The sequence below is a fragment of the Podarcis liolepis genome, assembly GCF_965112155.1.
Source record: "Podarcis liolepis genome assembly, chromosome: 12".
Taxonomy (NCBI): Eukaryota; Metazoa; Chordata; class Lepidosauria; order Squamata; family Lacertidae; genus Podarcis; species Podarcis liolepis.
Window position 1 is genome coordinate 27,360,795 of NC_139563.1, and position 18,853 is coordinate 27,379,647.

Genomic DNA, 18,853 nt, shown 5'->3' on the forward strand with positions numbered 1-18,853 from the left:
GACTTAAAATCTTTAATCTTCTGTAGGCTTCTGAAATTGGACTAACCCAAACTCTTCCGACATGCAGTTGTTCCATGTTGTTATTACATATTATAGCACTCTTTAGATCCTCAAATCCATTCCATATTATTTGTACAATAGATATCTCATTGGATTCTTGACTTTTACTAGGGCTGGATTGCTTTTTGTCTTCTCCATTGATCATCTGTTTTTCTTTCTTTGACATTACATTCTGCTTTGACTCTTGATGCTGCTGTCTTGGAGAGAGCAGTGTAGTGATTTTCCCGTAAGACACTTTAATATTAGCTTCTAAAGCAGGGAATTCTAGATTCCATGGAAATACATGAATGGCGTTGCATTTCTGAAACGTACATGTTGCCAATGTATTTTGCACACTGGGGGGCTGAATCTGGCATACTCTGAAAACAGAATCCATGTGAATCAAGTTTAGCAGCCCATCTTTGGCAGCATTCAGTTCACCTGTGTCACGAGAAGCCTCCTGTTCTTTGTCAGAGGAGAAAATGTTCCCAATTAAATTCCATATGTTTGGCAGGACGCTTGCAGTTAATGACGCCTTTGCATCTGGCTTAGGCCCTTGGACTCCCGTATTTAAATTAGTTTCTTTGGCACATGATTCCTCAGTTGTTGCTCTTGAATCCAACATGGTTTTAGTAACATTGTCCTGTAAGATGTCACTTTTTGTAGAAGGCAGCATGGTGGAACTTCCTTCATACTGACGTACTTTGGGGCGTATGAAAAGCTCTGTGCGAGCTTCCAGTCTCCCGTAAAGAGCAGCAGGTTTTAGAGTAACTGGAATTAAAGAAGGCCAAGTTAATACATATGCCACCTTACAATTATTCCTGCAATGTTGTAGGAAGACTTGCATGAACACTTACCAATCTGGATATAAATACAAGTGTGTTGTTCTACCCACACTGGGAAGACAGCTTTGGGAAACACTATTCGAATTTGGTCAAGAAGATGGCTTTCAAGTGAGTAGGCATGCAGCTCCTACAATACATTGCAGAAGGTTAGAAAACATTTCATATTAGAACTCAATTGTGTTTCATAATGAAATTTGTATACTAAACTGGATCTGAACCATAAGGAAAACAACAAGAGGAAACACTCAGAAAAAACATTAGAAGTGGGGGGGGGGGGAGTGGGAAAGGACAGGAATGAAGAACACCACCCTGTTTAAAAGCATTAGGAGAGCTAAATAATTTAAATTACTGTATTACCAGGATCTCCCAATCATCAGCTGAGAGGGGTTCCACTTCTACTTGCTGACAGGACAAGACTTGAGAACAGGGCTCGAGGAAGATCTGCCAGACAATAAACCTTTTTGAAAAAATACTCTCAATATATTTACATAAACAATGCAGTGGAGATGAAGTGAGTCATGGAGTTGCTGACAATGGGGATGAACCACAAGCACTTGCATGTAACCAAATTGCATTATACGTTTTTCACCATTTATTGTTCAGCAGTATTGCTTGTTCCCCTTGGAAAATCAACAAACCATTTCCCAGCTTTCCTTTAAAAAGCAGTTTGCGACTTGGTTCAGGACATTGTCAAATGCTAAAAGGTTGGATAGAAGACACTTTTACATGTTCATGTTCATGAAACAATCAACTCACTAAATATGAACAAATCACCCTGATATAGAACAGCTGTAATTCATGCATGGAAGCAGCTCTCAATGTTATATATTTATTGATTAGGTCCTGTAGAAATAAGTACATGCTGTGCCAGGCAAGGTAAGGGGAATCCCAGCTTTTAGAACCAGGGGTTGTGCTGGTTTTAAACAAGTACTTTCAAACAAGCTTTCAAACAAGTACTTTCAGTTCTGATAAACTTTTGGGGAGAGGGAAGGCTGATTCCAGTCACTGCTGTTTCCCATCACAGATCGTAACTGGCAAAACTAGCAGTACTCTCCATCTGTCATTGAGATCTTTGCACACAGCTGCCTTTGCACAGCTGAATACAAAGAACCTGAAACTGGGGCCTGCATATTTTGCAGATACAAAGCAAACAAAAATGTACAAATGAATAGAAGCCATAGAAAAAGACTCATTTCAAAAGTTACTTGCTCTATATTTTTGTCCCATTTTCAGTATTACCCTAAATGTTAAACACCAGCTCCCTGCAATTCACGTTTGTGAACCCTTATTTGCAAAAGCTTTACTAAAAACAATTTTGACATTACTCAGTAGACAGATGGAGACCAATGATTATGAAATATATTTGCCTAGTTTAATATTGTAGTCCAGGCAAGAAAATAAAAGTTGACATTCCAAACCTGTTGCCCATCTTTGATGCCAAGTTTCTCTGCAAGTTGTCTGTTCATTTCTACAACATTTCCAGCATGCTGACCACAATGTCTGATTTCTGTCCAGCCCAAGAAAACAGGCTGATTGCCCCAAGACGCTTTCACAGCTTGATCCTGTTAATGCCACAGAAAACAGATAGATGTTAAATAGCATAGCAGCCCGTAGTACCCATAATTCTTTTTCCAGCTATCTATATGTGAGAGCGCAAATAGCATCAAGAATTATTCAGCAAAGGGAAACTTTATATGACACATTTCTGTACAGAATTCTTATTTACAGGATATTAATCTTGTAGAAAACATACATTATTTTGGAACACTAATGTGATTAGTGTATCTTTTATGTTCGAGCAAATAAGTAAATGCAAGAGCTGTTTGACAGTGGAACAGACTTCCATGACAGCTGGCGGACTCTCCGTCCTTGGAGATTTTTAAGAGGTTGTATGGCTATCTGTCATGTACGATTTAGTTGAGATTCCTGCATTGCAGGGGTTGGACTAGATGACCCTCAGGGTATCTTCCAACCATACAATTCTATGATAAAAATTGATTTTTGGGGAATGCTAATGAAATTAGTGCAGTCCTGTGTTTGATTGGATGCATGTGCTGAGCTTTTCTATGAATGGGCTCCCTCATCTACTTCAATTGAGAAAACGACCCATGTGTCCAAAGAGATGTCTACAAAGACAGTCAGATCCCTCTACTGAAACAAATGGAAGAATTGCTGTGGTTGGTGGAGTTCCACAAACTCTGAAGACTTTGTACCCAACTGTTGAACCAGGCCAATAGTCTTGCAGTTTATAAACTCATCACGTAGAAATTCCAAATGCTTTTCAGCCCTTATTTCATACGAACATGTACGTTTTATACAAGGATTCCCAACACCAATATACTGCAATGGCAAAACACCTAACAATGTTGCAGGAGGTGTTAATGACAAGAGAACATTATGAAACTGTGCCTTCATCTACAAAGATGTATGTACAGTTCATTTCAGGGGTGGGGAACATGAGACTCTTTGCCTAATTTTATGCAAGTGGGAGGTGACTGGAGAAAAGAAGGGTGGATGGGGTGGCAGGAAGAGAGGGAGATAAAATGGACGGAGTGATGGAGTAGGGGAACCCTCTGCAAGTGAACAGTTCAGACTTCTGGCAACGGTAATATATATGGGGAAGAAAGATGCTACAGAGGCCACTAACAGGCAACAGTGAAGCTTAACAAGCCTGACCAATATCCTCCATAAATCAAGGGTGTACCACTGAAAGTGCATTAGTTACCCATGTTTTATAGTTTTTTTGGCTACTATTGATTTTAATAATCTTTTAAACTGTTTTTATTGAGAACATTTATTTAGACGCAGAAAGCATATTTTTGTTCCTTTATGAAGCAAGCAGATAAATTCAATAATTTGAGTTTTTAATTAATTTCAATGTCAGTAGTCCATTTCAAGAATATCTGCAAGATGGAATGGAAAAAATCATTTCACATAATTCTTCTTTGCACTGAAGTTAAGACTTCGTCCCACTAGTGTTACCAGGACCCTTACAGAAGAGCACCTCCTAATTTGATGTAGTAGCTGCTGTACCCTATATAAGGCAAAGAGGGGGGGGGTGTTCAACCCGTGTGCGCATGTCTGTGAAAGAGAGCAACAGTGTCAGATATGGGACACCTGTTCCTTTACAAACTGTGGGAAGCTAAAGAAAGGATGCCAGGTTCTCTCACTCTTAAAAACTGCAGTGGCGACATAATGAGCATGGCATAACAAGAACCTTTAATTTAGTGTTCTTCTAACTTCTGCCCTGCGAATAAAGTCTCTCACAGGCCCCATTGTATCCTGAACCCAGTCACCTGAGAACCACACCCCACAGCGCCAAGAGGGCAAAGAGGATTCCCCCGAGCCCCCCATTCCACACTGCTGCCATAGCAACGGGACGCCAGGACGCTGGCAAGGCTGACGAGAAAGAAAGAGGGCGACTGAACGTCGCCAGAAGACGACGAGGAGAGCAAACGTGTGAACGAGACGGCTGCCCACGTTACCATAGCGACATGCCATGGGGGGGGGGGCTGGCTGGCTGAGGAGATAGAAAAGGCCCTCAGAGAAACGAGCCAAGGCGAATTCCCATGATCCTCTCTGCCCGGATAAAGCCACCCTCCCCCGCGTTCCTGTACCTGCTGCAGACGGAGGCTGGAAGCCAAGCCAGGCGGCAGGTGCAGGAAGCAGTCCCGGGCGCCGCTCAAGGAGACGCTCGCCGTGGCTGCCCCGGGGCCTCCCACCCCCCACATGGCAGGCGCCGGCCCTGCGACCGCGCGGAGCCCCGTGCGGCTCGCGCTAAGGGCCGCAGGACATGTACTTGCTGCTGCTGCCGCCGCTGTTCCTTCCGGCTTCTCGAGCGGCCCACCCTCTTTGCCCGCTCGCTGTGATTGGCTGAAGCGGTTCGCTCCCTTGTTTTGTTTCCTGGTTCGGTTCAACTTTCACCCGCTTACCCCAGCCTTCCAATGAGAGCGCGTTATACATGATTTAGCTCTACCGGATTGGTTGTTTTTGTGGGAGGGGGGCGGGGAAACGGCGGGAGGAAGACGAGTGGCGTTTGGAATGTGCGACAGGGGAGGGAGGGCGAGGCGGGTGACGGGAAGATGGCGGCGGCTGGTGACCAGAGCGGCGGAGGCGAAGTCGGCGGCGTCTATCAGCACCACGCGCAGCAATCGATCTGTGCCTCGCGCGCCAAATATCGCGAGGGGCGCAGGCCACGCGCGGTGAAGGTAAAGCTGGGGGACGGGGGACGGACTTGGGCCCGCCTACCTGCGTGTGTTTGCGCAGCCCCCTTCCCCATGTCTTCTGGCATCCTCCCTCTGGAAGGCGGTATGCTAACACAAATGACCGACAAAAATCAGTTGGAAACAGTGGGAGATCTCTAAGCGGCTGCAGGCAATCTAGGGGGGCGCGTTGGGTGCTAGTTGACACGACTGGACTTTGCTGAAATAAACGCAAGTCCCATAACTACACCGCAAATAAAGCAAGGGATGGATCCTGAGAGAATGTCAACGAACCACGTTGACAGGAGGAAATGGCCTGCCGAATGAGACCGAATTCCTTTCAGCATCTTGTTGAAAGCAGTAATGCTTCTGAATACCAGTTGCTGGAAGCCACAGGAGGGGACGAGTGCTCTTTGTGGTCGAATCCTGCCTGTGGGTTTCTCACAAGCATCTGGTTGGTCAACTGAACAGGATGCTGGACCAGATGGGCCGCTGGCCAGATCCAGCAGGCTCTTGTTATTTTTGTATGTTTCTCCTAATGTCCAGCCGAATGCTCATGAGAGCCGCAAGAAAGGCATGTAGCTTTTCCTCCTCCAGTGACTGCTGTTTATTGATATACAATCAAATGAATAGATTTATTTCGGTCACTGACCAGAGTGCTTATTGATATACAGTGCTGCCTCTGAGTGTGGAGGCTCCATTTAGCTCTCATGGCTAAATGAAGAAGACACTCATACAGCTGTTTTCTGTGAAATTGTCTAATCTCCTTTTCAAGGGAACTAGGGAGTAATTCTAGCTCCCATAGATATAGATTGTGCTGGTGGTTGACCACCTTCTGTAGTAGCCCCTCCATTGGAATTCTTAGTGTATAGCAAATACTTTGCTTTATGAAAATACTTCTTTGCCAGAAGAGCGATTTGTTACTTGCAGCTTGGCTGTCTTTCTTTAGAAGCAATTGTGTACTGATAGGATTATTTTCTTTAATTGTCAAATCTAAATTCAAGTATAGGTGATGCTGTTTCTCCCTACATAGATCATTCTATATCTGTATACGATGAATAAACTGTGGCAAATGCAGTCCTCCAAAGAGGGGTATTTTAGGATTGGCATATATTTGTTGAGATGTTTTATTGTACTTTTATACTGAGGGTTGGATGTAAGCTCACTTCAGTGTTACATTTTCCTAGTATTCTAGGAACTCTCAACTGTAAGACATAACTAAATATCCTGATTATGCATTCTTGCTTAAGAAAGCAAGTATTATCTTGGATCAGAAAAAGGTACCGTGTTCTTTTCAAGAATCTCTGCATCAGATATCCATTGACATTCCCCCACTGTAACTTGCTTCAGGGGTGTTGCAAAAAATGCCACACATGCACAAAAGTTAGAAGAACATAAGTGTCCTACTGGATTAAAGGTAAAGGACACCTGACAGTTAAGTCCAGTCACGAACGACTCTAGGGTTGCAGCTCTCATCTCGCTTTACTGGCTGAGAGAGCTGACATTTGTCCGCAGAGTTTTTCTGGGTCATGTGGCCAGCATGACTAAGCCGCTTCTGGCGAAGCCAGAGCAGCGCACGGAAATGCCATTTACCTTCCTGCCGGAGTGGTACCTATTTATCTACTTGCACTTTGACATGCCTTCGAACTGATATGTTGGCAGGAGCTGGGACCGAGCAACAGGAGCTCATCCCATTGCGGGGATTCGAAGCGCCGACCTTCCAATCGGCAAGCCCTAGGCTCAGTGGTTTAGACCACAGCGCCACCCGCAGATTAGCCAAAGCCTAAATAGTTCAGCATCCTGGCTGCTCCCCACAGTTGCCAACCAATTATGCCTATGGGAAGTCCAAAAGCAGCACATATGATCTATAAGGTGACATATAACCACCATGACCTTTGTAATTCTATAGTTGGTGAAATATTTTCAATTTCTGGGTGAACAAGGGCTATCCTAAGGGTACTTACCAAGTAATTAATTTATTAAAATACCTATTTATTTACATCATTTGTATACTGACCAATAACTAACATTTGTTCAAATATTATATAACCAATTTAGGGTAGTATCAGCTAAAAAAATGAGGCTTGTTCTTAATATCTTGGTTACAGTTGGCAACCATTATTAAATGAACACGCTCTGCTTCTCCTGTATAGCGTTCATACTAATTGAGTTGCTTTACATTAGAGCGGTCTATGGATGATTGAGTTCAGAATAGTATAACACTTAAAAGCATATTTTAACAAGCAGGTACTTGAGATTGTAACTGAGGCAAAAAATATTAATGTGGCTGTGGTTTTTCAGGTTTATACCATCAACTTAGAATCTCGATATTTGTTAATACAAGGTGTGCCTGCCCTGGGTGTTATGAAGGAATTAGTTGAGCAATTTGCATTGTATGGAACCATTGAAGAATATAACCCACTAGATGACTATCCAGCAGAAGAGTTTACAGAAGTTTACCTGATCAAGTTCCAAAAAATACAGAGTGCAAGGTATTTGTAATTTTTCAAAAATAGCCCATCTTCCTTTCCCCCACGACCCTATAGTAACTCAGTGTTGACTTTTTTGTTAAGTAATATTTGTGTGTAAGTTAAATGGATTTTTGTGATGCCATAACTGAACTTTGTTTTAGGAGCAAACAGATTTTAAAATGTTTGCTGCTGTAACTGGATAGTGTTTAATGTCTGACTTAACTTTCATCTTTGTTAGGATAGCCAAAAGAAAACTGGATGAACGGAGTTTCTTTGGCAGTTTGCTGCATGTGTGCTATGCTCCAGAATTTGAGACTATACAGGAGACTAGAGAGAAACTACAAGACAGGAGGAAGTATATAGCAAAAGCAACTAGTAGCAAAGGTTTGTGTCTGTATACTCTAAAATTAAATGTCTTTGGTTTGTATGCTTAGTTAAATTTGAATTCATTCTGTATTACTCCAAATCCACCACAGTATGCTGTGCTACAAGGAAAGAGTAGAGGCAAACAGCATAACCAGTGCCAGAGATATCTGCAGGATGCAATTTGAATAATAGTTTATTAAAACAATCGTTTGCCTTTAACAGATGTATAAAGCTGTTAGACTACAAGCATACTAGCCATCAGTCTGACAGAACTATTGCTCAATTGTCATATATAAAATATGAAGGAAACCCTATCCACTGGCTACTTAGTCTAGTAGAAAAATGTTTTGACTCTCTTGTACTTAGCCATTATTACGATTTAATTTATATCCTACTCTTCCTCCTAAAGAGTGTAGGGTGGCAAGCACCAACAAACCTGGCTCTTTCATTGCGATTTGTTCCAGGGTAAACTCAGGGCCAAACTAATATGATATTTAACACACCTTTGCATTTAACATGAACTTTTTTGAACTGTAAATTGGTGCCACATGCCTCTTCCCCCACAAGCAGGATTAAGTCCACAATAGGTGGGAAGTTTAAACAGTTTTTCTCCTTGGCGGTGTTTGTGGCGACACCTCTACTTTGGGAGGAACATTTCCATTTTGCCAATGAAAATTTTTAAGAATTAGCATAGTAGTTAAAACTAGTACTTGTCCTCTCTAAAATATGAACATTGAATTGTGCCTTCAGTGGCACAACGGGTCACTGCATCTGGCTGTTAACCAGAAGGTTGGTGGTTTGAGCCCATCCAGGGTCGCTGTGAGCAGGATTTCTGCATTGCAGAAGATTTAACTAAATGACCCCTGGGAACCCTTCCAACTCCTATGATTCTAATACAAATGCCAGTATTAAAGTCAAATTATTCCATTGTAGCACAGTTGTACTCAAAAGTATTTTTGTGTAAAAATATTAGGTAGTCAAAATGTTAACGGCTTGTGTTTTATGTTTAAGATCAACTGCAGGTAAAGAATTCCAGTACAAGTTTTCAGAAGGCTGTGCAGCTAGATGCTTCTGGATCTTGTACATCTCAGGCAGCCACTAGTAACTGGAATCAATCTGTACATCTTGGTCATCCTCAGCAATCATCCTACTATGAATTGCCACTGAGAAGTGTAACATCTCCTTTAGGACAGCAATGTCAGAGTATGTTAGCAGCACCTCGGAATGTTAGTGACTGTGCTGAAGCAGCTGAGTGTTCAGGCCAGGGGACGCTAATGGCTCAGGGCTTGCAGCAAGGAGTTCACAATACATTAACCCACTGCGACCCGCAAAGAAAGGTTCCTTGTACTAATGGACTTGGCAGATTTATGCCTCGAACAACTCAGCTGCAGGAACGAAAGAGGAGACGAGATGAAGACAACAAACTTGCCCTTTTCGGAAAAGACATTAAGAGTGAAGAAATAATTATTGGTCCAAAGTTACCAGAAACACCTAAAATAGACCTGGAGGATGAGTCATTGAACACCTCAGCAAACTTGATTCGTAATAAACTAAAGGAGGTATGCTATATTTTCAAAATATGTGGTCTGTAGTTCTGAAATTGGATAGCAGTTGTTTATTTAAGGTGATAAGCTGCTCTTCTATGTCTTATGTTGATTTCTGAAGCATAGCTACTTGAGAGAGGAATGAAGGACAAAGGTGCCTCATATTCTTCTTGCATTAGAGAACTTTCATTTAAATGTTAATACTGTGCAGCTTAAGGGAAGGTTTGTAAAGTTCACTATTTGTGTTACTAGCTTGCTGGCACTTCTTGTTTATGGCTGTAGATTGGTCTAAAAATTATTAGCAAAAACGATGTTTCTTCGTATCCTAGGGGACCTTCTTTATTTTGGTTCTAAAAATAATTAGTGACACAATTTGTAGGGTGAAATGTAAATCGAGAAATAGCTGCAAGTCATTAGAAAATTTGCTTATTTGACTCCCTACTGTACAGCTAGTTCAGTTAACTGTCTGGAAGATCTAGCTAGAGTAACTGCTTAATGAATAATTAAAATGTACTAAGTTTAGTTTCCTCTTTCCATATTAGGTTGTGGTTCCTGTTCAGGCTCCAGTTCAAACTCCAGATCTATCTGGTGGAATATCAGTGAATAGTCAAGCAAAGCCAACATTAAAGCAAAGACGACGAATATAGTTCTTACTAGAAAGTATGGCTTGATCTGGCATAATTAAAGTATTTTTGTACATTTTATTTAATAAACTTAGCAATTATGCTGAAATTCAACTAAAATGTACCTTGTTCCATTGTTTTTGTAGTCCTTATGAATGTATTGCTTCACAAGAGTGTAGACACATCAAAATATTTTCCATTAATGTCTTACTGGTTTTTCTAGCAAGTATATTGAAATGAAGGCATTATGAAAATAGAGGAAAAGGTATAGAGAAAAATATTTCTGACTTGCCTTTACTTAAAAAGATTAATGGTATCCTTTTCAAGGACATTCACATAGTATAAGTCATTTGTAGAGCTACAGATCGGGACTATCTTGGAATGCTTGTGATTCAAATGCCATTCTGCACTGTAAAGTAAAATGAGAATGTTTTTTAAAATATAATAAGTATTTATTATATGATTAGTCTTATACAATATAAAATACCTCTGAAGCTTAAAACATTAACACTAAACTTTAACAGTAATTTTTAAATACTTTCCTCTTATATCAAGGAATCTTTATTATGCATTTATTGTGCATGCCCCAGTGGGATTTCTGCTCCTTCCAATGTGAACAGCAAACTCCCATGTCATATCACAACTTGTTCTCGAGGCTCCCATCAATTAAAAAACAACAACAGTTTTTTCGTGTTACAGTGGTACCTCTGGTTGCGAACGGGATCTGTTCTGGAGCACCGTTCACAACATGAGCAGAACGCAACCCATGTCTGCGGTTCGCGATTCGCTGCTTCTGCACATGTGCGTGACGTCATTTTGAGCGTCTGCACATGTGTGAGCGGCGAAACCTGGAAGTAACCCATTCCGTTACTTCTGGGTCACCACGGGATGCAACGTGAAAAGATGTAACCTGAACTGAACGTAACAAGTATGACTGTACTTGGGAGTTTCTGGGCTTGTGCTTCTGAAAACACCCATAACCAAACTTCTTTCTATCCTGATTTTTCACTTTTTAAAAAAATAAATAAATACTGTATTTTGAAATGTAGCCCTATGCCATGGCCAAGTATGACCCCCAAGGCACCTAAACAGAAAGGTGTTAACAGTGTTTGCAAACTGTTTAACAGTTTGTAGAAATGTGAACATGTTCTTCAGGCTCCATACAACTTGCTCTGGGACAGCATTTATTAAGTTTTTATCTAAGTACAGTGTGGTATTTTTGGCAGGAAATTGGAGGCATTTCTGTTTCTTTTGAATCACTGCCCAGAGGCCAGCAGTAGTCCCAAACTGCAAACTTGGTTCTTTGGGGGGGAGTGCAACCCTATCAAGAACTAGTTGTAGACTTCCATCCATGGTGGTTAGTGTCCCACCCTCAACGCCTCTGAGAATCATTGTCACCACAGCTACATTCCACCTGTGCCAAACCACCCAGAATGACACTATGGTTTATGATATTGCAAGCCTCTGAGGTTGCAGAGAACTGATAAAGCTGTGTCCCCCCTCCCTTATATTCAGAAGAAGGAAGGCTGTTCTTCCCAAAACTAGGAAGAAAAACTTTGGAATGGATCCAAATAACCAGTGTTATCCAATACTGCCTGGAGTTGTCCAGCTGTCACATGCACCACCACCTTGCCCAAGAATAGAATATTTAAAACAAGGTGGTAGTTCTCCCCAAAAAATTGGATATTTAAAAGGGGAGCCTACTAGTGCCTCTTGAAGGGCAGCAGGAACCATATCATCTCAAGGAGACATTCACTACCTCTACACACCCAGCGCATGTCTGGCAGATCTCAATAATCAGGAAAGGCAAATGCCTAGTAAACAGTTTCTCCAAGCAGATTGTGTCAGCATATTGCACAAGCTGAAGGGTATCCGTAACAACATGACTAGGCAGCCCACAAGCTTCACCTGCCTCTGATTGTATCAACTCTGGCATTTATAGATTGCATAAATACCTTTATATCAGGTAAGCATGGTCCAAATGCTTCTAAAAGGAGGTTTTCATCTCTCACAGCATTTTCGAAATCCGCATAAGAGAGTTTGCCGTCATGGTCATAGTCCTGCAAAAGCAGGTATTTTTAGTTAATTCAGTTGCATTTAGGATGCCTCATTGAACCCAATGGGCTTATTTTGAGTAGAGATACAAATGCACTGTCAGCTTGCTAGCATAGTATAATGAAATGCTTTTGGCTACTATTGTATATGTTTCTCTGCCTTACTGATGCCTTTAGAAGTATTTTGCTCCAATTCTTGCAAGCACTTTAACCTGGTATTGCCAATTAGTATACTCAGGGGATGGTCTGCTGAATTATCTTTTTTGGTATTCTTGGAGAGATTGAATCAATTTGTGCTTCTTTTTCATCTGTAAAAATGTGGGTGCAGAGCTTCTCTTACCATAAACCAATAGTTCATATGAGCACATTATAGATACGAGCACAAAAGCTACAAAAGCATGAGAAACTATATATTTACATTACAATACTTGCCATTTTCTTCAAAGTAATTTCTACTAAATCTTTAATTCCTTCATCAGGATCTTCTTCCGATGGCTGCTTTAGCAGGCTGTTCTTCAGCATATGAAACATTTCCTCCCGTGAAATATATCCATCACTGTTCATGTCATAGACCTCAAAACAATCTTTGGAAAGGACAAATGATTTAATGTAAAGCAGGCATACATATCAAATAAAGCACTTCTACATAATGAGAGAACTTAGCTGATACTAGGTTATATTTAAAGTAAGTAAACCAAGAACTGCTCTGTTGAAGCCAATTTTAGACATTTTGTGGAATTCCCCCCTCCCCCAAATAAGCTGCTGCATATTTATAGTCAAATATCATATATTGGCTTTAAATCAACCTAACTCTATACACCCCCAAGCTAGACACTTACTTCCTGTTTATTCATACAAGCCCATTAGCGAAGCAAGCCCATTAGCGGATTAGCACTATTAGCGGCTTAGCAGATCAGCTGATAAGCCGCTTAACAGCTGATCCGCTAAGCCGCTTATCAGCTGATCCGCTAAGCCGCTTATCAGCTGATCTGCTAAGCCGCTAATAGTGCTAATCCGCTAATGGGCTTGCTTCGCAAGACGAAAAAACCGCAAGACGCAGAGACTCGCGGAACGGATTCTTTTCGTCTTGCGAGGCACCACTGTAAAAGCACAAGACTGATGAACCACATATGCCACCTGAGCACTTTGAAAGAAAGGCGGGATAAAAATGTAGTAAAATGAGTGATGAAACATTCCTATTTTTAAAAGTAAATTGCTCGCATACTTTAGCAATACACTTGTCATTTAAATTGTCTTAGATTTTAAGACTAGCGTAAAAACCTGCTAATGGTACGGAAACCTTACATTTTATTTTTTCTTCCAGTGTCCCCCGAAGAAATATTGATAAACCTTCTACCCATTCTGTTACACTGACACAGCTGTCATTGTCTTTATCAAAAGCACGGAACACTGAAAGGAGAAGAAAAGTTATGGTATATTTCAAAATACTGTAAATTATTTGCAGCAAAGTAATCACTCACGACTGGACCTCATGGTCAGGGGTCCCTTTACCTTTCTTTAATCGCTCACCCAATGTCTTTGTGTCTTACAAACTATATGGTTCAAATACACAAGAATTCCTTTAGAAATTTCAAAACAATTCTTCATCCACAAGTTCTTTGGACCCAGAGGAACTTTAGATTTGTAGCTCTCAAAAAAACAGCTTCCCATTTAATATAGCTACTTGTATTTGAAACGGAGGGGCTTTTCAAAAGCAGCTTCTGATGTGGCATAGAGGAGGGGAGGGGGTCTTTTGTGCAAAAGAAAAACAAATCCTACAGGGCCCGTGACCTCTTTGTAAACCTAAAGTAGCATTTGGATCCAAGTCATAATGCTGGAACAATTCTGTGTCACCAAGTGGGAGTTTTAAAAACACGGTTATGTAATTTAGTAACCATAGCTTCTGATGACATTTTAACAGCTGTAGTGTACTTTACACTTTAACTGCTACTCATCTAAATTGCCTCATTAGAGCAACAGAAATGTTCTTGTCATGCTACACAATGCTGCACAGAGCAAGGACTTAGACATACACTGACTACTACTCAAAATGAGTTAGTACAATGTGTCTAATGCAAATGTCTCCACTATTCTATGCCAATAAACTGATATTGGGGGAAGATTGCTACTTTGAACAGACATTTTCAGCAAATTAGAAAAAGCTGAATTATTGCAAGTTAATGTCTGGAGGAATAGTTAAGAACTATAACTTGAAGCAATTGTTCTTGAGCTTGCATTTCCATCCTCCCATTTCTTTTTCTTTGTGTGCCATATCTTTTTGAATTGTGAGGTTTGGCTTAGTACCAATTTATTTTAAATAGCTCTTATTGTTTTGTTGGCTAAAGGGCAGGGTATAAATGCCTTATGCTGTTGGCAACCATCTGTCTCAGTCTCAGGAGACAATGGAGGAGTGTGCCTTTGGAGGTAAAGTCAAACGGTTGGAAGGTTACAGTGCCTGCTGTAGCTATAGAGACCATTACGGGAGAGACATGTTTTGTTGCAGCTGGGGCAGATGAAGGTGTCTGGTTGTGCTGCTGCAGACGCACCATGGTGTTTCTTCTCTCTGTGTTCCTCCCAGCGGCCATTCCTCATCTGGTCATTGCTAGAGATGCATCACCTGACTCTCTGTCTCCAGGCACTTTCATCTGCAAAGGATTCCCACACAGCAGGGGTGATGTTGCCAGCCTTCATGTTACATTTGCAGACATCTTTGTAACACACAGTTGGTCTGTCAACAGGCATGGTGCCTGAAACCAGCTCCCTGTAGAGCACGTCCTTTGGGACCCTGCCATCTTCCATTCTGTGGACATGACCAAGCCAGCACAGATGTCTCTGAGACAGGAGTGTGAACACGCTGAGAATGTGGGCTTTGGAGAGCACATCTTTGTTTGAAACTCTGTCCTGTCTTGTGATATCCCAAAAATTTCCTGACACAGCACATGTGGAAGGTGTTGAGGCATCGGTCCTGATGGTTGTAAATTGCTGTGGGTTAAACCACAGAGCCTAGGGCTTGCTGATCAGAAGGTCGGTGGTTTGAATCCCCGGGACGGGATGAGCTCCCATTGCTCGATCCCTGCTCCTGCCAACCTAGCAGTTCGAAAGCACGTCAAAGTGCAAATAAATAAATAGGTACCGCTCCGGCGGGAAGGTAAACAGCGCTTTTGTGCGCTGCCCTGGTTTGCCAGAAGTGGCTTAGTCATGCTGGCCACATGACCCAGAAGCTGTACGCTGGCTCCCTCGGCCAATAAAGCAAGATGAGCACCACAACCCCAGAGTCGGTCATGACTGGCCCTAATGGTCAGGGGTCCCTTTACCTTTACCACTTCCATAAAGCAGCATGCTCAACATGCAAGCCTGGCAGATTTTCATCTTGGTATTGAACGTGTCACATTCTCCCACACCCTTTGGGAGAGGTGAGCCTCACATGCATACATAAATAGTGCACTGTCCAGAAAGATCAACTCCTCTCTTCCCTCCCCGCCAAACTAGACTCAAAATAAGTTAGAATATTCTTTGTAACCCTAATTGTTGGAGTGGGGGTGGGGAATGTGCATGCCAGTGGCAGTGGAGCATGCAAGCATGCACAATTGCAGTGAATGTGAAGCAAGTGTGCCTCAATGACTGCAGTGTATGTTGTGCCCACAATAGCTTCTCAGACTCCCAAATGTTCCCCTACTGTCCCAAAAAGGATGGTGGTCCCCGAGCTACATAGCAACTTGTATAGCAATATTTGTATTGGTGCCATTTTTGAGTTGCTCAAAAACCACATTATAAACGGCAAACACAAACAGTACTCCCAGTACCTACCTATTACTCATGCATATTCATGGGTTGTTATTAGTAACAAACAGTAAAGCATTTAATGTAATACCAGAACAATTATTATCATGTGTCCTATTGATGTTGTGAATAACTATAGCAGTGTTTCCCAAACTTTTTTGGGCAACGGCACACCTGTTTACTGGAAAAAATCTCGCGGCACACCACCATTAAAGCCCCGCCCCGTGACGTCAGCGCGCAGCGTCACGCCGGGAGGGACGCACGAAAGTGAAAGTTTTTTCCCTCCCCCTTGCCGGGGAACCTCCAAGCTTTGGGGGTGGGAGGAGGCAGCAGAGCGAGGGACTGAGGGACGGCGGCAACTGAGGCGGCGGCGGCTGTTGTGGTGGTGGTGGGCGGAGGAGGGGGCGGCGGCGGGGCTTGAGGAGCCGTCGCCGGGAGTTGCTGCTGCTGTTGTTGCTGCTGCTGCCCGGACATGCCGGCCTCCTCCTCCTCCGCTGTCTCGCGCTCCTCCCTTTTGCACGCGCTGCCCCGCCGCTCGGCACCACCACCGCGGAGCCGCCACCGGCTCGACGCGGATCCTCGCCGCCGCCGCCTCTCACTGCCCGACTCGCCCGCCTCCCTCCCACGGCACACCAGCCAATGTCTCACGGCACAGTAGTGTGCCGCGGAACACCGGTTGGGAAACACTGAACTATAGGGTACTGGAATAGAAATGTTTTCAAAACTATGCGAGATGCTATTTTAAAAGATGTTTTACATATATCACAATTTTGCAAGAATTTATGTAATCTCACCTCTGTCCATAATCATGTCATCTGTCATACCAAATGTGACATGCAGGATATTTCGAAAGGAGTTACGATCCAAACCAACAGCAGCATGCCGGTCGCTGGGTTCTACCCCCAAATTGTTGAAAAGCTTTATAAGACATTCCACTTCAAATTTATTGACTATGAAATAAAATAGAAGTTATGGCAATAAGCGAGCGGTAAAAAAGGAAAAATCTCCACAATATTTATAGCCTGTTCTGGTATGCTTTCCCCAGGAAGTCTTGTCCAGGGTGGAATCCTTTCGGCATCAGATACAGACCTTTTTATTTGCTCAGGCCTCTTTGACATTGCAGATCTTTCTGAGTAGGCATGTGCTAGGATTCTAGGATTGTGCTGTATATCTTCATAACAACAGTACATTTATTGAAAGGGGTTCAGTCACAACCTGGTCTTTAGCATGGTTTTGAAAGTTAGTTACAACTCTTGGGTAGCTGCAATGTGGCAGACAACATGTTTTTATATACACACACACAAACAAACAATTCTACCCCCCTTTCCCTCCCAAAGGAGATATTGAAAGCAGCTAACAAAGCATAACAAAACCCCCCCAATACCTCTTAAAACGCTAAATATATTCCAAACACAATCCAGGAGGGAAAAAACAGCATTAAAAATAGGGGTTAAAAATAGGGATCTCAGAGCCAAAAGATAAAAAAGCCATAAAACCGAAAGCTTGTTTAAAAAGAAAAGGCTTCAGACACCAGGGGAATTGAGCTGAAAGAGAAATAGGATCTAACCTTGCAAGACAAGACATTCTGCCTACAGGGCACTGTGTTGTCACCAAATGCACCTCAAAAAGCAAGAGAGCACATTCACCTGGGAGGAGACCCATGTTGATATGGTGACAAATTAAAAACAACAGCACACAATGGGCATTGGAAAACATGGGCTCCTCTGAGCAACCAAAGGAATACACTGGATTTCTAGCTCCATGGTGGAATCCTGTGCATGTCTACTCTCAATGGGGAAAACATCCAAGGTAGAATTGCAACCTGAAAAAGAAATTTTGGGGTTGCTGCCTTTCTTAGGAGTTGCTGAAACTGGGTTCCCAGCCAATGTTGAGGGCCATATCCTACGCTGCTAAAACTATGTGTGGACCTAGGGGCCCCCGTGTATGCTTTCATTATTGCATTTCCACGCTGCCTTCCTCTGTGGAGGTCAGCGGGGCCCTGCTTTATCCGCTCAACAACACCCCTGTGGGCGCACCCACGAACACGCGTGTCAACCGGGGCTCCCTGGTGGCCTCGCTCCGACGCCCTGAACGACTGACCGCGTGTAAAAAGCGTCAGGGCAAATGCTGCGGGGACAGCCATTTTTAAAAACAAATTTTTGGCGGGAGTGGGGAAGGGAAGGCCCGCCTGCCACTCACAGTGCCTCGCGGTTCTGCACAGCGACTCGGCGAGCTTCTGCTGCTTCTTCCTGTTCATCTCGGGGCTCCTCGGGCGACCGCGGACGCCACAAGCCGCCACGCGGTGGCCGTGGCAACGGAGGCTCCGCCCGGCCGGCCGCTCCCGACGCGAGAGGCGCAATGGAAGGCGGCGGGCGCTCCCGACCCTCTTAAGGCTCTCTTTAGGCTGGCAACGTTTGCCGCCCTGGGGCTCGCCCTTCCCTCAGTCACTCTGCTCCTTGTCTGTGGCGTTTTTAGGGTCCGAAGTGAACCAAGGAAGAAAAGCCCGAGGGAAGGAAACTCAGGGCGGAAGGCGGGCTGCTTGTCTGGTTTGGTTACCGTGGGGACTATGGACATTGAATAAAAGAAACTGGAGGAGGGAGAATATATGGTACGGCATATATAGCGCCAGACCGACATCCCCGCCCCAGACCCCCGTTACCCGCCCCACTGATTTGTATGGGGCTAGGATTAAGCTGTAATTAAGACCCCCCAGAAAGAGCAAGTAACTTCTTTGTCCTTTGGAGCCAGCTGCTCCCACCATTCTTTCTACTTGGCTGCTGACAAAATCCTGCATGTTTCAATGATGCTTTCATGTGCAGGGATCCCCAGGTCTAAATTCTCACCTGTAACAATTCGCTTTCCACCGATATCTAAAGCTGGTGTGAGCCTAGGTGCGACTCAGCATGATTTTGGCCAGATGTATTGGGCT

The 18,853-nt window shown here is 43.2% G+C and overlaps 3 protein-coding genes across 7 annotated transcripts in view; 1 reads left to right on the plus strand and 2 right to left on the minus strand.

Moving 5' to 3' along the window:
- Positions 1-5,044, minus strand: part of PEX1 (peroxisomal biogenesis factor 1) — a 23,415-nt gene extending 18,371 nt beyond the window's left edge. The window contains exons 1-5 of one of the 3 annotated variants that reach the window (XM_083467669.1): positions 4,846-5,044; positions 2,303-2,446; positions 1,242-1,325; positions 897-1,011; positions 47-810 (exon numbers count right to left, since the gene is read on the minus strand). In XM_083467669.1, the coding sequence (XP_083323795.1) occupies positions 47-810; positions 897-1,011; positions 1,242-1,325; positions 2,303-2,350 (1,011 nt within the window). In that variant the 5' untranslated portion in view covers positions 2,351-2,446; positions 4,846-5,044. Of the gene's footprint in view, positions 1-46; positions 811-896; positions 1,012-1,241; positions 1,326-2,302; positions 2,447-4,180; positions 4,388-4,501; positions 4,750-4,845 lie in introns of those variants that run through there. The other 2 variants (XM_083467670.1, XM_083467668.1) reach the window with 2 other exon arrangements.
- Positions 4,952-10,210, plus strand: RBM48 (RNA binding motif protein 48). 2 transcript variants are annotated; one of them, XM_083467708.1, is made up of 5 exons: positions 4,952-5,092; positions 7,431-7,578; positions 7,796-7,941; positions 8,935-9,482; positions 10,010-10,210. In XM_083467708.1, exons 2-5 carry the CDS (start codon positions 7,451-7,453, stop codon positions 10,112-10,114), a joined length of 927 nt encoding a protein of 308 aa, XP_083323834.1. In that variant the 5' UTR covers positions 4,952-5,092; positions 7,431-7,450; the 3' UTR covers positions 10,115-10,210. The 2 variants fall into 2 exon arrangements, with proteins under 2 accessions (XP_083323834.1, XP_083323833.1); XM_083467707.1 differs by having other exon boundaries at positions 4,966-5,092; positions 7,388-7,578.
- On the minus strand, positions 9,781-18,491 carry CLXN (calaxin). Of its 2 annotated transcripts, none has more exons than XM_083467722.1 (6): positions 18,124-18,491; positions 16,719-16,874; positions 13,450-13,554; positions 12,577-12,728; positions 12,046-12,150; positions 9,781-10,499 (listed from the first exon to the last, which is right to left on the minus strand). In XM_083467722.1, exons 1-6 carry the CDS (start codon positions 18,179-18,181, stop codon positions 10,449-10,451), a joined length of 627 nt encoding a protein of 208 aa, XP_083323848.1. In that variant the 5' UTR covers positions 18,182-18,491; the 3' UTR covers positions 9,781-10,448. The 2 variants fall into 2 exon arrangements, with proteins under 2 accessions (XP_083323848.1, XP_083323847.1); XM_083467721.1 differs by lacking the exon at positions 18,124-18,491 and adding an exon at positions 17,947-18,101 and having other exon boundaries at positions 10,149-10,499.
- Positions 18,492-18,853: the final 362 nt, after the last annotated feature.

Excerpts from the sequence above, each read along its gene's own strand:
- CLXN (XM_083467721.1), bottom strand. The coding sequence starts at position 18,067 with ATGGCTGTCCCCGCAGCATTTGCCCTGACGCTTTTTACACGCGGTCAG. Across the intron at positions 13,555-16,718 it reads TGACATGATTATGGACAGAG|TGTTCCGTGCTTTTGATAAA; the intron begins GTGAGATTACAT and ends TTCTCCTTTCAG. Across the intron at positions 10,500-12,045 it reads CATGCTTACCTGATATAAAG|TGCAGAATGGCATTTGAATC; the intron begins GTATTTATGCAA and ends TTTACTTTACAG.
- RBM48 (XM_083467707.1), top strand. The coding sequence starts at position 4,967 with ATGGCGGCGGCTGGTGACCAGAGCGGCGGAGGCGAAGTCGGCGGCGTC. Across the intron at positions 7,579-7,795 it reads CAAAAAATACAGAGTGCAAG|GATAGCCAAAAGAAAACTGG; the intron begins GTATTTGTAATT and ends CATCTTTGTTAG. Across the intron at positions 9,483-10,009 it reads TTCGTAATAAACTAAAGGAG|GTTGTGGTTCCTGTTCAGGC; the intron begins GTATGCTATATT and ends TTTCCATATTAG.